Below are 25,176 nucleotides of genomic sequence, written 5' to 3' on the forward strand. Positions count from 1 at the left end.
ACTGCACCTGCAGGGCCACTTCAACAGGCTGATTTCATCCATCTCAGACACATACATGTCTCCTGTCTTTGCCATTTTCTTATTAAAGACTTATAAGCAAAAGCAAACAAACAAACAAAAAAACCTGGAAAATATACAGTCTGTACACCATTTCCAACATCTGTTGCTAGCATTATGATCAATGAATCCTTTGTGATATCTAAATTTAAGATGTGTAAATGTTTCTGTACTGAAAGATTGGGGTGTTTTTCCCACATTGAATCCAGCTGTTCTGTTGACCTACGTCTTTCTTAATGGGTGTTGAATGGGTTAATCTTATCTTCTATGATATAAGTTAGTAAGCAAACTAAACATGCATAGAAAAAATTAAAATGCAAGGCATACGATTCTATGGTTTAGCATATACAATAGTATTGTAGATGTTTATAATTTTTTAAATAATATCAATATATTTCTATATAGTGGTCAGTTAATTTTTTTCTTTGAGGATATCAATAAAGATACCATTATCCACTTACTTGGCCATTTAACCATTTATTTTAATTTTTCTAATTGACTCAAAATCTTTGTCATCTTTCACATATTTTCCCCATGGCTGTCACAAACTGCATTTAATTCTTCAAACATATTGCTTCATTTATCTGAGGCACTCACTTATGAAAGAGATGTTGCACTGGATTATTTATTTTTCTAATTTTTTTAATACCATAAAATGGAACTTATAGATTCAATGCAAGTTTGATGTGACTCTACTGTAATTGCTTTGCCAACCCAAAATACAGTGCCCCCTTTTCTGTTATTTTTAATTTTATTTTTAAAATTGACATGTAATAATTGTAGATATTTATTGGGTACATAGTGATATTGCCATACATGTAGAATACAGTGATCAAATTAGGGTAATTAACATATCCATCATCTCAAACATTGACCATTTCTTTGTGTTGGAAATATTCAATATCATCTTTCTAGCTATTTGAAAATGTGTATTATTCTTAACCATAGTGATCCTACAGTGGTATGAAACACAAGAACTTTTTCCTTCTATCTAGCCATCATTTAGTATCCTTTAAAAAATCTCTGTCTCCTACTTCTTCCAACCCACCCCACTTTTCAGTATTTTCCATTCTACTTTTTACTTTTGTGAGGTCAATTGTGGTTAGTTTTCACATATGAATGAGATTATGTAGTATTTAACTTTCTATTCCTGAGTTACTTCACTTAACATAATGTCCTCCAGTTCCATCCGCGTTTCTGAAAATGACAGGATTTCATTCTTTCTTATGGCTGAATAATATTCTATTGTGTATATATACCGCTTTTTGTTATCCATTTATCTGTTGTTGAACACCTAATTTGATTCCATATCTTGGCTATTGTGAATAGTGCCACAATAAAACAGGAGGATACAGATGTCTCTTCAATATATGAATTTCCATTGGATAAACAATAGTGGGATTGCAGGATGATACAGTACTCCTATTTGTAGTTTTTTGAGGAAACTCTGTCCTGCTGTCCATAGTGTCTGTACTGATTTTAATTCCTACCAACAGTATATGAATTCTCTTTTTTCCACATCTCACCAGCATTTGTAATTTTTTCATATTTTTATACTACCCATCCTAGCTGGAGTTTGATGATACAATTGTGGTTTTGATTTGCATTTCTCTGGTAATTAGTAATGCTGAACTTTTTTTCTTGCATTTGTTAGTAATTTGTATGTTTTTTTTTTTTTTGAAAAATATCTCTTCAGATCATTTGCCCATTTTAAATCAGATTTTTTTTTTTTTTTTTTTTTTGCTGTTGAGATGTTTGAGTTCCTTGTGTATCTGGATATTAATCCCCTGTTGAATGAATAGATTATAAATATTTTCTCTGGTTCTTTAGGTGGTATTTTCACTCTGTTGACTCTTCCCTTTGCTGTGCAGAAAGGTTTTAGTTAAATATAATGTAATTTGTTTATTTTTGTTTTTGTTGCCTGTGCTTTTGAGGTCTTAGGAATAATATATTTTCTTGGGCGAATGTTTTGAAGCATTTAGCCTATGTTTTCTCTTAGTAGTTTTGTAGTTTGGGGTCTTACAGTTAGATCTTCGACCAATTTGGAACTGATTTTTGTATAGAGAGTCTAGTTTCATTCTTCTGCAGGTGAATATCCAGTTTTCCTAGCACCATTTATTGAAGAAACTGTCCTTTCCCAGTATAGGTTCTTGGTGCCTTTGTCAAAAATCAGTTGGCTGTAGATACGTGAATTAATTTCTGGATTTTCTGTTCTGCTTAACTGGTCTATGTGACTGTTTTTTGCCAGTACTTTGCTATCTTTGAACACAGCTTTGTAGTGAATTTTGAAGTCTGGTAGTATAATGCCTACAGCTTTGATCTTTCTGCTTAGGAATGCTTTGGTAATTTGAAGTCTTTTAGGGTTCCATATACATTTTAAGATTATTTTTTCTCTTTCTATTAAGAAATAGAAGTTTTATAGGAATTGCATTGAATCTGTGGATTGATTTGAGTAGTATGGTTAACATACTATTTTAACAATATTTTAGCAATATTAATTGTTTATCAATTTTTAACAATATTAATTTTTCCAATCCATGAGCATTGGATGTTTTTCCATTTTGTTTGTATCCACTTCAATTTCTTTTCTCAATGTTTCATAGATTTCCTTGTAAAAGTATTTCACCTCATTAGTTAAATTTATTCTTAGGTATTTTATTTTTATTTTTTTTTGTAGCTATGGTAATTAGGATTGCCATCTCATTTTTTTTCAGCTAGTTCATTGTTCATATATAAAAATGCTACTGAATTTTCATGTTGACTTTGTATCTCACAACTTTAACGAATTTATCAGTTCTACAATTTTTTTGATAGAGTCTCTCTCTCTCTACACACACACACAGACAATCATATAATCTGCAAAAAGGGTCAGTTTGATTTTCTTCTTTTCAATTTGGATGCCTTTGTTTATTTTTCTTGCCCAATTGCTCTGACTAGGACTTCTAGTGGTATGTTGAATGAGATTGGTAAGAGTGGGCATGCTTGTCTTGTTCTAGTTCCTAGAGGAAAGACTTTTAGCTTTTCCCCACTCAGTATGATGTTAGTTGTGGGTTTGTCATATATGGATCTTATTGTGTTGAGATATTTTCCTTCTGTACCTAATTTGTTAGGAGGTTTTACCATGAAGAGATGGTGAATTTTATCAAATGCTTTTTTCTGCATCTGTTAAGATAACCATGTCCTTTCTTCTGCTGATGTATGTATCACGTTTATTGATTTACATGTGTTGAACCATACTTTCATTCCTGGATAAATTTCACTTGATAATGGTGTAATACCTTTTTGGTGTGTTGTTGGATTTCAGTTTGCTAGTATTCTGTTTAAGTTTTTGCCTCTATTTTCATACATATTGGCCTGTAGGTTTAATTTTTTGTTTTCCTCATCTGTATTTGATAGTGAGGTTATGCTGGCTTCATAGAATGACCTAGGCAGAATTTTCTCTGCCTTAATTTTGTGGAATAGTTTCAGAAGAAATTGTATCAATTCTGCTTTAAAGGTTAGTGGAATTCAGCAGTGAAGACATCCAGTCCTGAACTTTGCTCTGTTGTAATACTTTTTAGAACTGATTCAATCTTGTTACTTATTATTGTCCTGCTTATGTTTTCTGTTTCTTCTTGGTTCAATATTGGTAGATTGTATGTATCCATTTCCTCTAGGTTTTCAAATTTATTAGCATATAACTGTTCATTGACGTTTGTAATGATCCTTTTTATTTCTGTTGTATCTATTTTGATGTTTCCATTTTGTTTCTGATTGTATTCATTTATGTCTTCTCTCTTTTTTTTCTTAGTCTAGCTGTTTCTCAATTTTATTTTCTCAAAACATCAACTTTTTATTCCATTGATTTTTTGTACTGTATTTTTAGTCTCAATTTCATTTATTTCTGCTTTCATCTTCATTATTTATTCCCTTCTAACTTTGGATTTGTTTTGCTCTTGCTGTTTTAGTTTCTTGAGATCATTATGTTTTTATTTCAAATCTATGTAGTGTATGCATTTAGTGTTATAAACTTGACTGTTAAAACTGCTTTTGCTGTGACTCATAAATGTTGATATATATTTCTGTTTTTATTTGTTTCAATGATTTTTTTAATTTTATTCTTAACTTCTTCTTTTAACCGTTGGTCTTTCAGAAGCATATTGTTTAAATGTCATGCATTTGTATAGTTTTAATCTTCTACTTATTATCAATTTCTAGTTTTCTTATAAGTGGTCAGAGAAGATACTTGATATAATTTTAATTTTAATTTTGAAAATGTTTTAAGATTTTTTTGTGTCTAAACATATGGTTAATCCTGGAGAATGCTTCATGTGCTGATGAAAATAATGTATTCTGCAGCTGTTCAGTGAAATGTTCTCTAAATACTGAAATAGCTCTAAACATTCTCTAAATATCCGTTAGGTCCATTTGGTCAATGGTGCTATTTAGATAGCACCATGTTTCTTTGTTGGGTTTTTGTCTAGGTGGTCTGTCCAGTGCTGAGAGTGGGGTGTTAACATCCACAACTGTTAATGTATTAGATCAATCTCTCTTTAGATCTAATAATAGGTGCTTTATGTATCTGGGTGCTCTGGCATTAGGTGTATATATATATATATGTGTGTGTGTGTGTATGTGTTTACAAATTTTCTCTTATTGAATTAATTTCCTTTGTCTCTTTTTACAGTTTTTCATTTGAAGTCTGATTTGTCTGATACAAGTACAGCTGTTCTTACTCACTTTTGGTTTCTGTTTGTGTGAAATCTTTTTTTTTTTTTTTTTTTAATCACGTCACTTTCAGTCTATGTGTCATTACGGGTTAATGAAGTGAGTTTCCTGTAGGCAGCATATAGTTGGGATTTTTTTAGTCAATTCAATTGGTCTATATCTTTTAAATGAGGAACTTAATTTGTTTATTTTCAAGGTTATTATTGATAAATGAGGACTTAAACCTGTCATGTCAGTGATTGTTTTCTGGTTGTTTTATATGTCCTTTGTTCCTTACTTCATCTCTTACTGTTTATTTTTGTGAATGGGTGATTTTCTGTAGTAATAAGGTTTGACTCTTTTCTCTTTCTCCTGTGTATATTGGCTCTGCCAGTGAGTTTTATAGTTTTGCATGTTTTCCTGATAGTTACTGTTTTTTCACCACCAGATGAAAAACCTATTGGGCATTTCTTTTAAGGCCTCCCTAGTGGTGATAAATTTCCTCAAGTTTTCCTTTCTGTAGAATACTTTTTCATTTTTGAATGATAGTTTTGCTGGGTAGAATATTCTTGGCTAGCAGCTTTTTCTTTCAGCCCTTTGAATATACCATCCCATTATCTCCTGATTTGTAAGGTTTCTGCTGGCAAATCCACTGTTAGTCTTATAGCAAATTCTTATATGTGATGATGTTTTCTCTTGCTGTTTTTAAATTTGTTCTGTCTTTGACTTTGGACAATGTGACTGTAATGTGCCTAAGATATGACCTGTTTATGTTGAATCTATTTGGCATTCTTTGAGCTTCCTGGATCTAGATGTCCATCTCTCTCTCATAACTTTGGAAGCCTTCACCTATTATTTCATTAAATGTGTTTTCTACATATTTCTATTTTCTTCTTCTGGAATGCCCATAATACAAATGTATGTTCATTTATGCTGTCTCATTAATGGTGTCATTCTTTTTATTTTTCTTCCTCTGCCTTGTTATTTCAAAAGACTTGTCTTCAGGTTCATAAATTCTGCCTCCTTCTTGTGCTAGGCTATTATTGAAGCTTTTGATTCTATTTTTTTTTATTTCATTTACCAAATTATTCAGCTCTAGTTTTCTGTTTGGTTCTTTTTCAGTAATATCTGTATATTTGTTGGATTTCTCATTCAAATAATAAATTGTTCCCTGATTTTATTGAACTATCTTTATTGTCCTGTATTTCTATGAGTTTCCTTATGATTATTAGTTTGAATTCTTTTTCTGGCATTTTGTATATTTCTTTATTATTGGGATATGTTACTGGATAATTACTGTCTTCCTTTAAAGGTGTCATTTTTCCTTGCTTTTTCATGTTTATTGTTTCCTTATGTTGGTATCTATGCATCTGGTGGGACAGTGGCTCTTCCAATTTTATGGAATACGATATGTAGGGAAACTTACTCATGTTGATGAGTCTTGGGGTATCAGTTTTTTAGAGTTTGTTGTATTTAGTCCCAGGTAGACACAGTAATGTAGTCTCTATGTAGTTTCTTCAGCTGTAATGTTACTATGCTAGTGACATTTGCAAGTGTCTCATTTGCCTAAGCTGAGAGAATTTGTGGTGGTATGACTTTGCTAAGAGTGGACTCACTGGGCTGTTTCTCAGATTGGGGATACACGTGTACACATGATGGGTCAGCTAACTTAGGGTCTGGCTCACTGGGGTTGAGGCCACAGGGCTGTTACTCTGCCTGGAAGCATGGACATGTAGTTCCTCAGCTGCCTTCAGGTGTGTCTTCAGGGCAACCATGTTTTTTTTTTTTTTTCCAAGGCCTGGGACCAGGCTCACAGCTGCTTGGCCAGCCTGGAGGCATGTCCGCCAGGGGTGGCCTGTGGGACTGTTTCTCATACCCAGCACATGGCCATATGGTTTCCTCACTGGCCTGGAGTTGTGTTTGCTAGAGGTGGCCCATGGTGTTGTTTCTCAGGCCTAGAACATGAGCATACAGATGCTTGGTTGGTATGGGGGCATTTCAGCCAGGGGAGGCTCATAAGGCTGTTTATCAAGTTCCAGACATGGGCACAAAGCTGATCAGCTGGCCTGGCAGCATGTTTTCTGTGGAAGCCCATGGAGCTGTTTCTCAAGCCTCCGACATGGCTGTATGGTTTCTTGGCTAGCCTAGGGGCAGGCCAGCTGTTTATTGGCTCAGGGACCTTTCCTACTCAGGGGTGGACATGCACCAGTTTGGCTGGTTCAAGGGTGGGTTCGCCCTGGGTGGGACTCAGATCCTTTCCTAGATGGAAGTGCTGGGGGTGGAGGGGTTGGTTTCCATGATGTGCAGGACCAGAGTCACAGCCAATCCTCAACCCAGGGTCCACACAGCTAGGGTTGTAGAGTGTAGCCACTGGGCTTGGAATGAAGATGGAGCACCATTGCTGCAGAGGTGCAGTGGTTACTGGCCTGCAGAAAAGGGTACACTCTAGAGGTGGCTCTGGTATCAAGACAGTGCTGTGCTGCAGCAGCTTGGCTCACAGGAGGTGGGTGGGGGTTAGGGGAGTGCGTAAGTTGTTCTTCTAATTTGAAGCAATGCAACAGTGTAAATTTTCAGCAGCTCTCCAAACTGGGCTCATGACTTATGAGGACTGTGGAATTCTCTTGTAGTAAATACTGTAGGTATTTACAGTGGCAGTGGGGACTGATGAGGTTCTTCTGTTTACCTTTTTCCTGCAAAGGGAAGTTGCCCCTCGTTTTGGGCCCATCTGATTGAGGCAAGGGAGATGGGGCTGCAGAGGCCAGGTGCCTTCATGCTGCTCTCTTGGACTTCCAATTACCACAGTTGCCTCTCCACTTCCCTATTCTACTCCAGCATTCTCTCTTTGACACTACATTCAAATCTTCACTATTTATTTGTTGCTTTGGTTCTTTTGGGGGTGCGGATGAACTCCAGGCACTTCTAGTGAGCCATCTTGTTGACGTCACCCTTCCTTTCTCTCTTCATGCAAGATTAAAGAAAGTATTCATCATGTTGTTTCCTTACCTCATGGGAGCTGATTGATTGCTGGAAAGAAGCAACAGAAAGAAACTGATCCACTTGAGAAAACATTCCCAATGGTTAATCACTCCTGCTAATTTCTGAGCCTGAATATATATGGCATTAAAAACTTCTGTAATATACACATCCATATCTGCTTCAGAGTTCAAAATAAATTCAAAGTAAATTTCTAGATTTTCCTTAGATAATTCAGGTTTATAGTAATTCAAGTTTATAATTTTTGCCTGTGTGATGACCCTATTATCTTTCATGGACTGATTCATGAAAATCTTTAGAACACTCAAAGTCTGAGAATTATATTTTCCTTTTAAGTAAATTTCTATATTTATTGAGCCTGGCCTGAAATTAATCTTTAATCCATCATCTAGAAATTAATTACAGCAATATCGCTTCTAGGGTAACTCCAAAAAATAGCCTTTTGAAACTCTAGAGGTAGAATTTATGAATTATGTTCTCTCAAGTTAATGCATCTGTAAAATGCCAGATAAGTTTTAGGCAGTCTTAGAGTAGAAGCAATCCTGAACAAGAAGGATGTCTAGCACTTTCTCTAATTTTTTAACTTAAAATGATTTGTCCCAATTTTTCTATATTTTTAATTCCAATAACTGACCTATTCAGAAAAGAGGTGTTTGGCCAAGTGTCAGGATAAAATTAGCCAATTGGGATAGGGAATAAGTCAATTTAATAGTAATATGTATTCAATTATGGTGTTGATGGAATGAACAGAAAACCGTCTAGAACTGTCTAAAGAATATGATTTTGCAACCCAAAATTTTGAGAGCTTTCACCAGTTGTTAAGTACTTCCTAGCACTCCAGTTGAAAGCTTCTATGCAAGCTGCATTCTATGCAAGCTGCATAATCTTGAAGGGTTTTTTGCTTGAATATAATGGAAATCTGGTGGAAAAGTGAGAACATCTGGTCACTCTGGTTCCAAGTTAGAATCATAGTGCTAAACCTAAGTGGAAACTTAGTAAAAAGGAAGGAATAAAGTAGACATAAAGAGTTTTACTCAGGCCTATTTTATGAAAAAACCCTTATACATGCTAACTAATTTAACGTTCACAAAACTGTGCAATTGTTATTAACACATTCATTTTGGGAGTAAAGGGGTTTTCCCAAGGTAAGCTTTTAGGTAACTGTGTGGAATTTAAGGACCAGGACATCTCATGGTGGTCTTGGTAGAGTCATAAGACATTAGATTTACATTCTGACCAACAAAGATTCAGTTAAGCTGAAAGCTTCAAAATAATCATACTGGGCGTGGGGGAGGTCATTTTCAATGCTAGAAAAAGACAATGTGTTAAGTTCTTAGAAACTTCCAGTCCATAGTAATCTGGTACATAACTTTAGAAGTCTATGACTTGCCTTGAGTGCTTTTTCAGATATTTCAGCTAATCTCAAACTGTTCTTTATGCTCTCAGACCTCCCTTCAACTACTATTTGTTCAACTCTGAGACAAGGTTTATACTCCCGTCCTTTGAGTAAAATAAAAGTCAGAACCTTTTCAAAAATTTCTTGGAGGGCATAATTTCTGCTAGTACTTAGAGCATCTTTAGTTCAATCAACAGAACAAAATTTGCTCCAATAAACTAAAGCTTGATTTATGCACCATGCAACTTCTATAATAATTCCAGATGAGACTGATAATATTTTTAAGTAGTTATAAAATGAACATTCTATTAATTCATTAATTTTTATCCCAAAGGATTTATGCCTTATAGCATGTCAAATCTGGAGCATATTACTCTTGTCCCACATGTAATAGCTTTTATTGAGTTATGAATTGCTATCACAGCCTTGGCTTTTAATGAAGGTTGGTAAAAGTAATAGCCAAGATTGACCATTGCTTCTTGGTTTTTCAAACTAATAAGGGAGTTAGTCATATTGTCAATATGCTCAAAAAAACCTACAAAAGTAATTGACCTTAGATTTCTGAACTAAAAAAAGCTAATTTTTCTTGATAAAATTGTATTTCTTTTTAATTAATAATTAAGAGTTCCCTACACTTTCTTATTTCTCTCTGAGTTAAGCAGCTTAGAAGCTCAGTTATTTATGCTGAACATTTCTAGGATAATCACTTCCTTATCTCTCTCTCTTCCATAATTATAACTTTGATCTGGTATTTTTTGCTTGTTTCATTGGTCTTCATTTACTAAGATTCTTTTCCACTCCATTCATATGCAGAATACTTTGCCAAAATTAAATGAAAAGGAAGCTGCTATTAATCATAATATTGGGAATGTCTAATCTGTATTAGTGGGAAATGGTTGCCAGGAAAAAGGAAAGGAGAATACAAGGAAAACGGAAATAGTGTGAATGTACAGCAGGATTAAAGTCCCACAGTGGCTGCTAGGTAACCCCTTCGTCAAGCATCAGAAAAGTTCATTTTTCCTGACACATTTGAGGGAATAAATAAACATGGAAAATGTGATAGAAGTAAAGCATTGAACATTTATGGATCTTGATGGTAGAAAACATTTGAGAATATAATAAAACTTTATTTGGTTTGCTGTAAATATCATATGGGAACATAATTTCCTTCTCCATTCTACTGGGTTAGCGCTTTGCTTGTCAGAAATTAGATGGCAAGTTGACTTTTCAGTATTTCCATTTAATTATCTGAACTTTGTTTCTACTTTTCTTCTTCCTGTTCCAAAGGAAATGTGGTTCAATTGAAAGAGTATGGACTTTAGAGTCAGATGTTTCTTAATTCAAATCCTGGTTATGCTAATTATTTGCTCTAAGAATATTAAAAATATGCTTAACTTTTCTTAGTCTAGGTTTCTTATCTCTTAAATAAATGTAACAATATCTATATGGTACCTTTGGGTGATAAATACATAGTGTTGTGTATAAAACATTCAGCCTGGAGCCTGACAAATAATAAATTCTTAAAGGTATTAGGGATAAGTAGCATAAAAATATTCCTATAGCATGGGGCTACCTTTGTTGTTCAGGGTAAAAAAACCAATCTTTAACAACTTACCTACATATTTTACTCTTAAGTCTGTCTCCCAGTAATTGTGATAAATGCTTGGGTTCTAAATAACACGTTGAACATAATGATAGTTATTTGTTGAGTACTTAATATGAGTGATGCCTTAAGCATATTACTTTATATACATTTTCTTCTTTTACCTCCCATACTTGTTTTATGAAAAAAAGTGTTATCCCAATTTTACATATATAAAAACTTATATTTGATACTGGTAAAGATATTTTGCTATAACAACTCATATGTGCTCAAGTATCCAATTCAGTGTAAATTAGAGCTTTCCTGGAAAGCAATTCATCAATAGATGTAAAGAACCTAACATTCATAATCTGTAACTCAGTAGCATTATTTCTAAAAATACAACTTTAAAAAAGTAACCAAGAACAAAGCCAACAGACATGCAGGTTTAAGGACGTTTATTAACAGTTAACGTAACAGCCACTGAAAACACGGTTCATGAGGTCAACAATAATTGTTTATTTTGTATACACTGCTGCATTCCAGTGCTTAAACAGTGCTTATGCAGATACTCAGTAAATGTTTATGGAAACCATGAATATATACTAACAACATATAATAGGAAAGTTAAAATATACAGATTTCTCAATAATAGAATAGTGTTTAAATCTATGAGTATTAAGATAAATTATAAATTCATTCAATGTAGAATTTTTAAAAATTAATGAGACTTCTGCTTCTGTAGTAGATGAAAAAGATCTTGTTAGACTGACTCTACCAGAGATAATAACTTTAAGTTCAGGACCTAAAAAAGAAATGACCAAAAAGTCAAAACCCATATCTGTGGATTTGAATATTTGTATTATTTCTTTTTGTAATTTAAAATATTTCACCAAAAACACATATACTTTTATACAAAAAGAAAGATAAAATAGTGTCATGTCCTATTTTCAGGTAGAACCAGTTTGGACAGCCACCTATACTCTCTGTTAGGGTCCTGGCCACCAAAATGTATCCTAATGATGCACAACCATAGCCAGAGATACCTGGTCCTACTAATTCAGTCCAGCCCATAGTCACTTAAACATATCTCAACTTTTGCTTTAAGATTGTAATTTTTTAAAGTATCCATCTTCCTTTCCTGACCTCAAACCTTACATAAAGTAAATTCTCTAACTTTGCTCTTAGTGCTTCTCTGTCATTGGAAATTAAACTGATGCCATTTCTTTGATTCTGATGTTAGATCTGTTTATGTAGATCTTTGCTCCCTTTTTCTCTTTGAACGTGGGTTTCCGGACTCAGCATTGACTGTTCATCCTTTCAGCTGTCTTTTGTCCTAGTACAGGAGTCTATTCCAGCAGTGTAGCTCTCTGCTGCCACCTTCTGGTTGTGACTGCTAAAACCAGGCTGCAGGTCAAAGGTGACTGTTTAATGTGCCCTCTTTCCAGCTTCTGAGATATTGTCACTTCCTTTGCTCCAGCCTTCTTCCAGGCTCTTCAAAGTGATCCTTTGATCTCTTTTATTCTTTTTCCCCAAAACCAGAATTGAGTCGTTGTGACAGAGACCTTATGACCTGCAAAGCTTAAAATATTTACTATCTGGCCCTTTACAAGAACAGTTTGCCAACTCTGTTCTAAAGAACACAGGAATAGCCAATGTAGGCAGCAGCCAGTGCCTGGAGGGCTGAGAGAAAGCACCCTAAGAAGGAACAAGCATGGAAGAGGCTGCCCTCTCCCAAGCAGAGTGAAGCTTTATTGGAGAGGGTGTAGTTGTGTCTCAACACAGGGTTCAGCAGCAGCTATCTGCGAGTTGCTGGAGAGACTTGATGGAGGTGGAATGGAGTTTGTGGGCAGAGAACCTCCCCACACACCAGCTGGTGGCAGTTCTGCAGGAGGATGGAGAAAATAACAACGGTCCACTGGAACAAGAAACCAGGACACAGGGCTCCTTGCTGCTGCAACTCTGCCTACCTATCCCCTGCCCTCTGTTGATTATGCCTAGCTTTACTCCAAAAGTAAAACTACAAAAGGAAACTGCTCACAGGATCCAGCTCCATTATCACAGATCAGAGTTAAAAACGGATTTGGAGCTAAGAGGCAATAATTAGATAATGAGCACAAATGCATAGTCTGTACATGCATATTTCTCTAATTCAATTGGTTGGTATATGTCATTGAGCCACATGCGCTGTATTTATCGTTATAACTTTTGAGTCCCTTTTAATTTTAAAAAGTCTCTACATTTTTTCTAAAAAGTAGTTTTTCACTACATTACATTTTTAAGGGTCTAGGCCACTTTGCAGGATTTCTCTCAATATGGATTTATCTTTTTGTTTCTTCATAATTAGATACAAGTTAAACACCTCTGGGAGGAATATTACGTAATTATAATAGTATAATATTGTGTCCACAAGCACATGGTCTATGTTTGTCTCATCATTAGTGATATTAAGTTTGATCAGTTGGTTAAAGGTATGGTCAAGAAATGTATTCATTTCCCCATTGTAATTAATAAGTAATCAATTGAGTGATATTTAAGAATACGTGGCTATTTTTTTCCAACACATTTCACCCAGTGGATTTAGACTCTATCCGTGATCCTTAGTAGAATCCATTCTTGGAACAGTTGCTAAGTGGCAATTTTTCTGGGCTTTCATTCCCTTTACAATGAATCAGCAAAAATTTGAAGAACTTGAACGTTTAGCACAAGCTGGGCCACAGGCTATCCTTCTGGAGTAGGCAGCCTTCTTTCCGTGCTTTTTCAGGTATTTATATTTTAGGAATATATGCTGCGTGCAATCCTAGGTCAGAATCAACCTTGCTGTCTTTTCTACCACCTCTCCCATCTCTCCACATCTCAGGAAAAGCGTATCAAAGGCGTTGTTGTATCATCCATCTCAAAGATGCTGTCTATAAATGTGACTGTGACATTGTAATGAGCCCTGAGCTTCTCCTCATATAAAGATATTTCTTAAGAAAACAACATATTTTTAATTTGAAACAATCTGGAACTTTTACAGTTTAATTCCCAGCCTAGAGATCAAAAGCAAGCTTGTTCATTAATCATAAACCCATTCGCTCAATAAATGATTCATTTGGCAAATATTATATAGCAGACAAAGTGCTAGCAGCCAGGGGGATAGAGGAGGGAGCTTACTGTGAAGAGCTGTAGAATGTGTCCAAGCTCTAGTAGCAGGCAGTCCTGGTGCTGATACATGTTTGAAGACTGGTCCTGTGATAAATTCCATGACCTTAGACCTCAATTTTATCATATTTGAAAGGGAATAATAGCTATTTCACTAATGGATATGATAATTCTCACACACACACACACACACACACACACACACACACACACACACACACACAGCCTCTGAGTTAATATGGTTCCACTTACAGTTTTTCAACTTTGCCATGGTGTGAAAGTGGTGCATATTCAATGGAGACCATCCTTTGAGCACTCATACAGCCATTCTGTTTTTACCTCTCAGTATGGCATTTAATAAATTACATGAGTTATTCAACACATTATTATAAAATTGCCTTGGGTTAGAGGATTTTGCCCAATAGGCAATCAGTATTTCACTAAGCAGACCACACTACAGTTTTTGTGACATTTTTCCTCTTGGTAATTCAACTCATTTAACCCTGGTTTTTTCTCAGCAGCTACATAATTCATGTTGAATAATGAAAGTTAGTATCTCCCCAGGAGCTCATAAGTTTCTAGAAGATTCCATTTTAGAGCCAACAATGGCATCACTAGCTAATTGGAACCCTTTCACCCAATGTCTTGGTTCTTCAATCTCAGCTATAGGTGGCTAAGATTTAGAATTCAAAGAGATGTCCCATTGGCCTGGAGAGCCTCATGTTAAAAGAGGCCCTACAAGAAAAGGGGCACATGAGAGTCGGAAGGCTCTACATTAAATATTCCTATAACTTTGAGGGTTCCTGCATATCTGGGTGTCACTGAGATGCCCTCTGTCAGATTGTGTAAATTAGTATCCTGGTTCCATCAATTGCCAGCTTTGTGTGCTTGATCAATTTATGTAATCTTTCTGTGTCAGTTTTCCTATGTTCTAAAAGGACAATCATAACTATTTTATAGATTTCATTGTGAAGTTAAGACGGGATAATTCTACGCAGAAAACATATAATGTGTCTTAGCCATCATTACTAGGAGCAGTACAAATGGTAGTTTTATCATTGAGGGAACCCATGGCATTTATATTGTTTGGTGAATGTAACTGCCCAGATTCTGCTTCAGGAATCATCTCAGTCACTTTGCTTAAGGTCATTCCCATTTCTGAGGTAGCTCACATTTAATGACCAATAAAAATAGAATGATAGCCTTGCCACCTTAGTCCAACTTGGGGCAAATCTGATGGTCCATTCTTGCCCGTGGTTTGCTGAGGGGTTGATCGAGGTTGTTGTCGGGGGTCTATTGCAGCTCAGCCTATGTCTCTGTCCAGTCCTGCTTCATTCCTCTCCCGTCCACAGGAGTAGATTCCAAATATGCTCCCTAATAAGTATCCTATACACTAAACTTCACTCTAGAGTCCGCTTTACAGGGAGCAATGCCTGTGATAATAGGATGGGAAAACAAATAAATCCCCTCTCTCAGATGTTGGACTCTGTAATCTAAGACCTTCGACCATCAGAGCTCTTCCTATATCAGTCTTTGGGGTACTCTATGGTGTTTTGGAAATATTCAGTAGTTCTTCCAGAAACTGTCTAGCCTCTTGGCATTTTTCCAGTGCTTTCCGTAGACTGTTTCCTGTAAGGAGGACAGTCTTATAGGAAGGCCTTGAGCATCTGCCTGGAAACACTCCACGTGGCGTTGTATGCCACTTGTATGCAAGTGGCAGCCCAGCCAGTGATAAATACTTTCTCTCCTGGTGACTGGTCATTTAACCTGGTTGTCTGGATCACAGAGGTTTGGGGGCATGGTAGAAAACAGAACTTGGAAAAGTTCTTTGCGATGCTAGACAGAAGCTCCAGATGTTTTGCCCATGCAGCGTACAAATTTGTCCACTGGTAACAGGCTAAGTTGGTTTTGTATAGATACACAGATTTCAAATGTAGTATCTTCCTTCTTTTCAGAGAAATACAAGTGTCTTATTCTTGCAGCTTCAGACTTCTTATCTATTTAAATTTCTCATATACTGCCTGCAGTTCTTTGCAAGCCATATATCAACAAGTTCTTTTTGAACAATATTAATTTATCCAATTTAAGTGACTTGAATTCATTTCAATCATAAATTGCTTTCTCACTAGTTGACAATTTAAAAAACACACAAAAAAACTTCAAAGAATAAATGGATGAGTGAATATTAAGGAAACACAAATGAATCAATCCAGATTGTAACCAGAGTGATCTAAAACACACACTTTGCTTACCATTCTTCACTAATTTTATTAATGTACCTGGAAGATTCTGCGTAATCTAAGAGTTGTTTGTTTCTTCAGCTTCACCTCATTCACCAAGTCTTTTCTCCAACACATGAAATCCAGCAAAAGCACACATGCCCATACATACACATTTTTCAATTAGTTTCAGACAAAGGTCAAATCTAGCTATTTTGGAATATGATATATTTTTCTCCAGTCTACAAAGCCATTTTAAATTTTGTTCCAGCTGGGCGCAGTAGCTCAAGCCTGTAATCCCAGCACTTTGGGAGGCCGAGACGGGCGGATCACAAGGTCAGGAGATCGAGACCATCCTGGCTAACACAGTGAAACCCCGTCTCTACTAAAAAAAATACAAAAAACTAGCCGGGCGAGGTGGCGGGCGCCTGTAGTCCCAGTTACTCGGGAAGCTGAGGCAGGAGAATGGCGTAAACCCGGGAGGCGGAGCTTGCAGTGAACTGAGATCCGGCCACTGCACTCCAGCCTGGGCGACAGAGCGAGACTCCGTCTCAAAAAAAAAAAAAAAAATTTTGTTCCAATTCTCTTAAACAATAAACAAACGGAAAAACTGTGCTGTATCTGCTATCATGTCAGAAGAGGTTGCTAATTTATTTAAAATTATCAAAACGTATTATTGTATAAATTCCTTTTATATGTAGATATATCCTTAAGTAAAATGATATATCAAAGTTACTGCTCTAGTTGCCACCTTCATGTTTCCTTCTTTGGAATTATTCTTTTGCTTGAGGTGAACATAATTTTACTGGTTTGCTATATTGAGTAGAGGAAGTGTTAGAGCAGAGGACAACTGGCTTGTTTCTTTGTATTGTCTCTGTAGAGCCTGGGATATGATGAGGGATTCAGTATTGAAGTAGAGGTATCAGACACATTTCTAAATTTTTATTGTTCCTCCTTGCAGAACTATACACACACACACACACACACACACACACACACACACACACACACACACACATATCTTTTGAATCTGGAGGACAGCCTAAATCCCAGCCAACTCCTCCCTCAAATCAGGGGTTCCAAGATGTAATTTTAAGAGAGAAGGAACTTTATGAACTACTTCCAATTCTGGTTTTGTGTGATAATTTAAAGCAAGTCTAGGAACAATTTACAACAATTTCTCCAGGTAGCAAAGAAAAGATTTTTCCAAATGTTTTTCTCCATAAACTTTAAAGGTATGATTAAAAAAAAAAAACAACAACAACAACAAAAACAATTAATTGCTCTAGCCAAATGGAGAGTCTGCTCTTACTTTGCACACTTCACACTTGACTTGCATCTATCTTGTTTTGAAAGTTGATTGTGTTTATTCCAGAAAGTAATATTAAAAACAAACTGATAGTTTTTAAAAGGAGAAATTGATGACTACCTTGTTTCACTTTCTCATTACTTTGATTTTTTAAGTTTAGGACTATAAAATGCAAACTGAAAAGATTGAAATTCTGTAGTCTAATTCCTGGTGCTGTACCACTTCATTACTTTCCCTCAAATAACACCAGGATTTTAAAAATACATATAATAAATTATAATTAGTATTTTACTCTATATTGAAACATTAAAAAGGTATCTTATATTAGCAATTGTTTTTAAAAATGTTTTTGATGTTTTATGAAGAAAACCCTCATTTTAAAAATTTCCTAACATACAGGGTAGAGAAGAATTCCTGAAAAAACTCACTCGAGGTGAAGTGGCTGCTGGAATGGTGCTTCAGGTAATACTAATTTGGTTTTAATATTTTATTCTTCCTTCAATTTGCATTTTACTTAGCATTTTAAATTTGCCTGTAATGAGGCATCTTGTCACTACTTGGTTTGCAAGCCAGCAGTTTTCTCTCCTTAGCTGATGACAGTTGCCCTCTGTGTACAACCAGCAGTGTCTGATCATGCATAAAGAAACTGACCTCCCATACACATATCTCGTTTTGTGGTTTAATGGGAATTTCTGCCAGTCTAGTAAAAGGGCAGTGGGATCTTATTTTTAAGTGTCTGACTCTTTAGTTTACTTTGTGATGATGTTATATTTTCTTTACTCTTAGTGTCTTTCACTTGGATTTCTTTATTTAACCCGGAAAGAAAAATATGCTATGATACTTCCATATAAAGATTTTGAAAATAAAGCATGTAAGCTGGCAAAATCAATTTGAATTTTTAAAATCTTTATCTACCATATCCTTTGGAATCCAGATTGGGTTTTTTGATCCATGCCATGTTTCTAGAATCCCTCCCCTTTAGAAATACATACATATTTGAAATTAGTATTATTATTATAAGAAAAAAAAACAAGAGTCAAAGCGGTTTCAGTATTTTTGTTTGTTCATTTTTGTTTTTGTTTTTTTGAGACAGAGTCTTGCTCTGTCGCTAGGCTGGAGTGCAGTGGCGCGATCTTGGCTCACCACAATCTCCACCTCCCAGGTTCAAGTGATTCTCCTGCCTCAGCCTCCTGCGTAGCTGGGAATTACAAGCATGCACCACCATGCCCGGCTAATTTTGTATTTTTAGTAGAGATGGGGTTTCTCCATTTTGGTCAGGCTGGTCTCAAACTCCTGACCTCACGTGATCCTCCCATCTCAGCATTCCAAAATGCTGGGATTAAAGTCGTGAGCCACCGTGCCTGGTCCAAAAGAGATGATCTACACCTCTGCTTCTCTTTGAAGTAAACCTAAATTTTGTAATTTTTTTCTGTTATGAAATTTGGCATTTTCAAACATAGAAGCAATGTTTGCTTCTATATGTTTCAAAACACTAAATTTCCTAATTTATTTCTATACATATGTTTTATTTCTAAGTGTCTAACTGGAAAGACCTTTTTGTTTAATATTTTGTTATTAACTTCCTGTTAGTTGGTTTTGTCTTATATTGCAGGACTTATATATATTCCACAATGTGGTGTTAGTGTGTTCTCTAACTTGGTGTTCTCCAATCCTTACGTAAGAATGATTGATTTTCACATTTTGGACTGGGAAATATTTTTTTAAATGTTTGATTTTTATTGTCTATTAAAGTGTTTCTCTCATTCATTCTAACAATAACTGTGTTCTCTTTAAATATGTTACACTTGGCAGGGTGTGGTGGCTCACACCTGTAATCCCAGCACTTTGGGAGACCAAGGCGGGTGGATTGCTTGAGGTCAGGAGTTCGAGACCAGCTTGGCCAACATGGCGAAACTCCTTCTCTACTGAAAATACAAAAATTAGCTAGGCATGATTCATGCCTGTAATTCCAGTTACTGAGAAGGCTGAGGCAGAAGAATTGCTTGTGTCTGGGAGGTGGAGGTTGCAGTGAACAGAGATGATGCCACTGAACTCCAGGCTGGGTGACAGAGCAAGACTCTGCCTCAAAAAATAAAAAATATATACATTATATTATATTATATATTACATTATATTATATGTTATATACATATAATATGTAATATAATATATATGTAATATATGTATTAGATTTGTATCCTTTTTTATGGTGATTTTTATTGTATTGCTTGATTTTCAAATAACAACAAATATTACTGCCTGTCACTGAATAAGAGGCTCAATAAATGTTTAAGTTAATAGCTGAATGAATTATTTAAAATCTTTGCTGGCAGAAAAAACTGTATTCCATTTACGAAGTCCAGGCACTTGAGCGGAAAGAACTTATGAAAAATAGAGCAATATGTGCCATATCACTGGCAGAACTACAGAAACCTCTGCTTCAACTAGAAGATGAAGCTGAAAGAATCAGAACTCTCTACAAAGAACATTCTGCTGTAAGCATTTAATTAATCCAAAAATTAATGTGCAGAAATATATATATGTTAGTAACTTACACATGTGATTTGACATTATTATTTGGAAAATTATGATTTCACGTAGGAAAAGTATGGGCAAACTAAGTAACTGTTTCAGGACCACACAACTTGATCTGCAGTGAAACTCTATAGCAAGACCATTAATGCTATTGTCTAGAACCCCATAGTCTTAGAGGGTACTTGGGAAAAGCAGGTTTCAAGTGCGGGAGTAGTGACTTATCTGGTGTGAACGTTCATTATGTTAAACCTAATTCAACGTCTTCAGTCCTTCTTAATGAAATGCTAAAGTTGTGCTTATTTGCATATAAAATGTAAGGGATCTGGACATTTTCATGGTAAATTTTTGATGCATGTAGATGTTTAGACATTTAAGATGAAAAATAAAGCAAATGTTGATGAAATATTTTCGAAATTACAAGTTTATGGCAGTAACTGATATCACTAGCCCTTCCCAAAGAAAAATTTGGTTGAAAAACATGTATTAATCCTGTCATTAGTCTTTTGGAGAACTAGAGGGTGTGGCAAGAGTTATACATTCTTGTCCTTTCCTGCAGGGAGGCCATACATATATTTATTTGAGCCATTTTGGCACCAGAACATTTTTCATTTGCAAATAATAATGTAACTTTATATTTTTAGTCTTTGATAATTTTCAAAATGTGTTTATTTCTTAAAATTGTGATTTACAAAGTGTTTCTATTTTAAAAGTTTATTTTGAGCCTCAAAGTCTTCCTATGAAATAGGCAAGAGGGAGTTTACTGGTATCAAAGACTTGAGAAAACCTGTGCTTGAAGAGCCTGAGCAACATGTATAAGGTCACAAAGCATGGAAACAACAAATTCTGAGTACCACTCTATTTAGGGCTTCTAAATGCTATCATCATGCTCCTGCAAAGAATGTATAACCAGTACAAACATCGAGTGGATAAATGAGTTTAATGATGGCTCCACCTTACATTAATGATGGATATTTATTAATTGCACCAAAAGCCTAAGTGAGGTTGCCTGAGTACAATAATGAATTCCAGAAAAGATTAATGATTTTTGTTTCCTGTTATTTTATAACAGCCATGGTTTTACGTCTTCTTGTAGTCCAGTAATCATTTTTGGTTTGATTATATTTTAATAGTTAATAAATTATAAGAATTAATAATTTAGCACACACTAAGGAAGAATAAGTTTTTATATACGTTTTGGTAGTGATTGCTTACTATTTGTATTTTGAGTTTTAGTTTTGATTAAAAGAAATATTATAACAAAAATTCATACTTTCTATGTAAGCTTATTTATTTTTGTTACTTAACTAGATTTTCATTAGAATTCATTCGATTTTGGCTTTCTCATGTAATGCAAATAGAATATTGAGATTTTTGGATATTACAGTATCTTTCTGTAATTCATGTGTGGTGGTTCTTTTCCTTTATTTGCCAAAATAAATGCTGTTGTTATTAAAATAGTCACTTTAGTATGATTTGGCCTAAATGAGGATAATTGGGTTGCAAATGCTGCACATCTTAATATCTGAATGTCCTCCAGGTACTTAATAATATACTTGATCAGAAAGATTTTATTAGAAGAAAGGTGGAAAAAGTAAAGAAAAAATTACGAATAAAGGGGAAGAAAACACTTGATGCACTAATAGAAACTGAGGTAAGAATTTCAGTTCAAAATCTAATTTCGAATTTACAGTTTATGTATTTATGTATGTCAGTGAAAACTATTCAAACAAGGTTAATTTTAAATGAATGTGTCCCATTTCTTATTGGTTGTACTAAATTGACTGGGGATAAAAGTACACGCAGAGTCCTTGTGTTTTCGTTTACTTTCTCTTGCAGTATCTTTCTCACTGGTCTAGTTTATCAGGGACGTAGCTCCTAATCAGGATAAATACAAGGAAAATTTGATATTGCATTCATGCAGAAGTCTACTGCTTTCTGTGATTGCCATGCTGTCTCTTTTTACTTGGAGATTAAAAACAAACAAAAAAAAAAATGAAGAAGAAGAAAAGAAATAAAAAGGAAAGAAAACAAGAAAGAACAGAGGGAGAAAAGGAAAGATAAAGGGAATTGCTATGGTCTGAATGTTTGTGTTCCCCCAAAATTCATATGTTGAAACATAATCACCAATAAGAGGCTAGGCCTTTGGGAGGTGATTAGATTATGACAGCTTGTTGGGATTAGTGCCCCTACAGGAGAGGCCCCAAGAATCTTGCTTGCCCCTTCTACCGCATGAGTATGAATGAAGAAGACACCATCTTTGAAGCAGAGGGCGAGGCTTCATGAGACACCAAATCTTTTGTTGCCTAGTCCTTGGATTGCTTAGCTCTAGAACTTTAAGACATACGTTTCTATGGTTTATATATTCATTCTAAGGCGTTTTGTTATAACAGCCTAAACAAACTAAGACAGAAAGAAAGAAAAGGAAGGAAGGAAGGGAGGGAGGGAGGGAGGAAGGAATGGAGGGAGGGAGGGAGGGAAGGAGAAGGACCAGAAGAAAAGGAGAAAAAGAAGCCAAAATTAAACAAAAAATAGCATGATTACACTTTTGTTAAATGGCTTGAATCTTCTATTGACATGTATCTACTGTTTTAACCCCAAATCATCAATCTGACACTCTGAAACTATAAAATATCACGTTTAATATAAACATGCTTAAACTAGTGATCATTTTCTTTTCAGATAGAGAACTTAGAATCACTAATGTAATTTAATTGTTTTAATATTGTTATTGTATCATATAATTTGACTATAAATTTTAATATTCCAAAAGACAATAATTTAATTTAAAAACATATACATAATTCTTTAAATTTTAAGCCAACTACTACTAAGATTTTGTTCTTAGAAATCATCTTCACTTAGCCAATTAAAGTCAATTTTTTCCATTCATCTTACTACTGGTTTTGTACACAAAGCCTTTATTTAGTTGTCAGATAAAATAAAGGATTGACTTTACATGGTAAAATGATACTCTGTTTTGCCAAGGAAAAGACCTCCGCTGGCTTTGCTTTTGATAAGGAGAGCTTAAAACAGAAGGTTTCTAAATTATGTGATGCCTTACTGGAGTCACAGCTTATAAAAGAAGTATAGTTCAAGAGCCAAAAAAAATTTTAAATAATTTACTTTTATTTGCATTTTATAAAGGACACTGTGACCAGAACTATAATGGTATCCTCATCGCTTCCAAGGGACGCTCCTTGTACATACCTCTTTGCCTTTCCCCCTGATGTTCTCACACACTACAGGCACTAAGTGTCTCTCATCAATTTTCTGAAAAGTCACCCTTCCTATTTATATTATGTCCATCTATCTCTTTCCCTTTTTTACCGAGTTGTGTAGCAAGAATATTTTAATATAGCAGCTGGGCAAAGGCAAGACTCACTTCTTCAATAGAGATGGGATTAGAACCCAAACTCGACTGTTAGAGTCAGCTTGCTTTTTAGCCAAAAAAAGGAGAGAGAAGTCCAAGAGCACTGCAAGTTTAATGCTGTTGTCTTATGCATGAACTCAGTGCCTACTAGATCTATTAGGCACTATGTTCACATCTTCAGATGAAAGAGAGTGTAGCTTCTCTGAGGAAGATGACTGAGAGTGCGTGAGGCTGTGGACAGGGAGTAGACTTCAACCCTTCTGAGAAAAAATGAAGTGAGTGAATTGCAGGGTTCATGGGCTATATTTGGTGTAGACTTCATAACAGTAAACACCTCCATCCCTGTCTGGTACCCAGGGCTTTGTGGATTTCTTTGAATAGGCAAATGCTTAAATACATTCAAGTATACTTAAGAGAGTATCCTTGGTAGTGGCACTTCTTGCACACTAGAATTTGGGAATTAGGAGTCATAAGTGGAAGATGTGATTATTAGAGTAGTGAAAAATGACTGGGTCAATGCAGAGCAGAGAAGAAAATCATTTTACCAGCGTGAGTATTGTCTTCAGCCAATGTTGTCAGTAGAAGTCAGGCAGGTCAGCTACCTCTTATGAGTTTCATTAATTATTATCAACGTCATTTATTGTTGATTTCAATGTGCTGACAAAGGGCAAACACATGGCTCAGATCATTTCATTGGATTCTCACAGCCACCCTGTGAAGTACTTAGTATTGCATTTATATAAATTAAAAGCTGAGGTTTAGAGAGGTTAAATTCCCAAATAGCAAGAATCCCCTTCTGTCTAATCTCAAAACTCGTGCATGCCAATACCTACTAAGTATACTAAAATCTCATGTAATTTCTTTTAGCAGCAGTGACCAAAAAGCAAGGGCCAGTTTTGGTATGGAGAAAATAGTAAAGGCTTTGGAGTCAGAGAAATCTAGTGTTTAACCAGTCATCACCACATAAACTAGCTGTACCATCCAGACTACTTTGGATTTCCTATTGTAAAATGGATGGAACATTCATCATATTGCTACTGTGAGTCATAAAACGCATAGTTCAAATACAATGCATAGTACAGTAATCGGTGCATTGTAACACCCACTGATTGCTTCCTCAACCCCATTGCCTTTTCTACAAAGTAGAGACTGGGATTTGTACTCTACTAGAGAGTATTGTATTTCTGCAGATGGGAGCAATCTACAGACCAAAACATTTGTTCCTACCTGACATCTAAATTTTACCCCCAAGTTAGTATGTATTCAGCATAAACAAATGGATGTGTGACTGGAGACTTTAGGGCTTTTTCCAAATTAGAAATATTTCCCCATGAAAGTTCTTATTGCTAACATTTCTATCTCTAGTGACTTATTGGCTGTGGGAAAGGGAAGAAAGTCAATATTGTCTTTATTATTATTATTATTAAACTTTAGCTTCTAGGGTACATGTGCACAACATGCAGGTTTGTTACATATGTATACATGTGACATGTTGGTGTGCTGCACCCATTAACTCATCATTTACATTAGGTATATCTCCTAATGCTATCCCTCCCCCCTCCCCCCATGCCACGACAGGCCCCGGCGAGTGATGTTCCCCACCCTGTGTCCAAGTGTTTTCATTGTTCAATTCCCACCTATGAGTGAGAACATGCAGTGTTTGGTTTTTTGTCCTTGCGATAGTTTGCTCAGAATGATGGTTTCCAGCTTCATCCACGTCCCTAAAAGGACATGAACTCATCCTTTTTATGGCTGCATAGTATTCCATGGTGTATATGTGCCACATTTTCCTAATCCAGTCTATCATTGATGGACATTTGGGTTGGTTCCAAGTCTTTGCTATTGTGAATAGTGCCACAATAAACATATGTGTGCATGTGTCTT

At 35.5% G+C, this 25,176-nt stretch overlaps 1 protein-coding gene across 1 annotated transcript in view; it reads left to right on the forward strand.

Moving 5' to 3' along the window:
- The window catches only part of CCDC178 (coiled-coil domain containing 178), a 486,917-nt gene that overhangs the window by 133,852 nt on the left and 327,889 nt on the right, over positions 1-25,176 (forward strand). Inside the window, exons 13-15 of the mRNA XM_011943718.1 lie at positions 17,787-17,849; positions 19,721-19,882; positions 21,460-21,573. Of these exons, the coding sequence (XP_011799108.1) occupies positions 17,787-17,849; positions 19,721-19,882; positions 21,460-21,573 (339 nt within the window). The remainder of the gene's footprint in view (positions 1-17,786; positions 17,850-19,720; positions 19,883-21,459; positions 21,574-25,176) is intronic.

This window comes from Colobus angolensis, unplaced genomic scaffold (genome assembly GCF_000951035.1).
Source record: "Colobus angolensis palliatus isolate OR3802 unplaced genomic scaffold, Cang.pa_1.0 Scaffold220, whole genome shotgun sequence".
NCBI lineage: Eukaryota > Metazoa > Chordata > Mammalia > Primates > Cercopithecidae > Colobus > Colobus angolensis.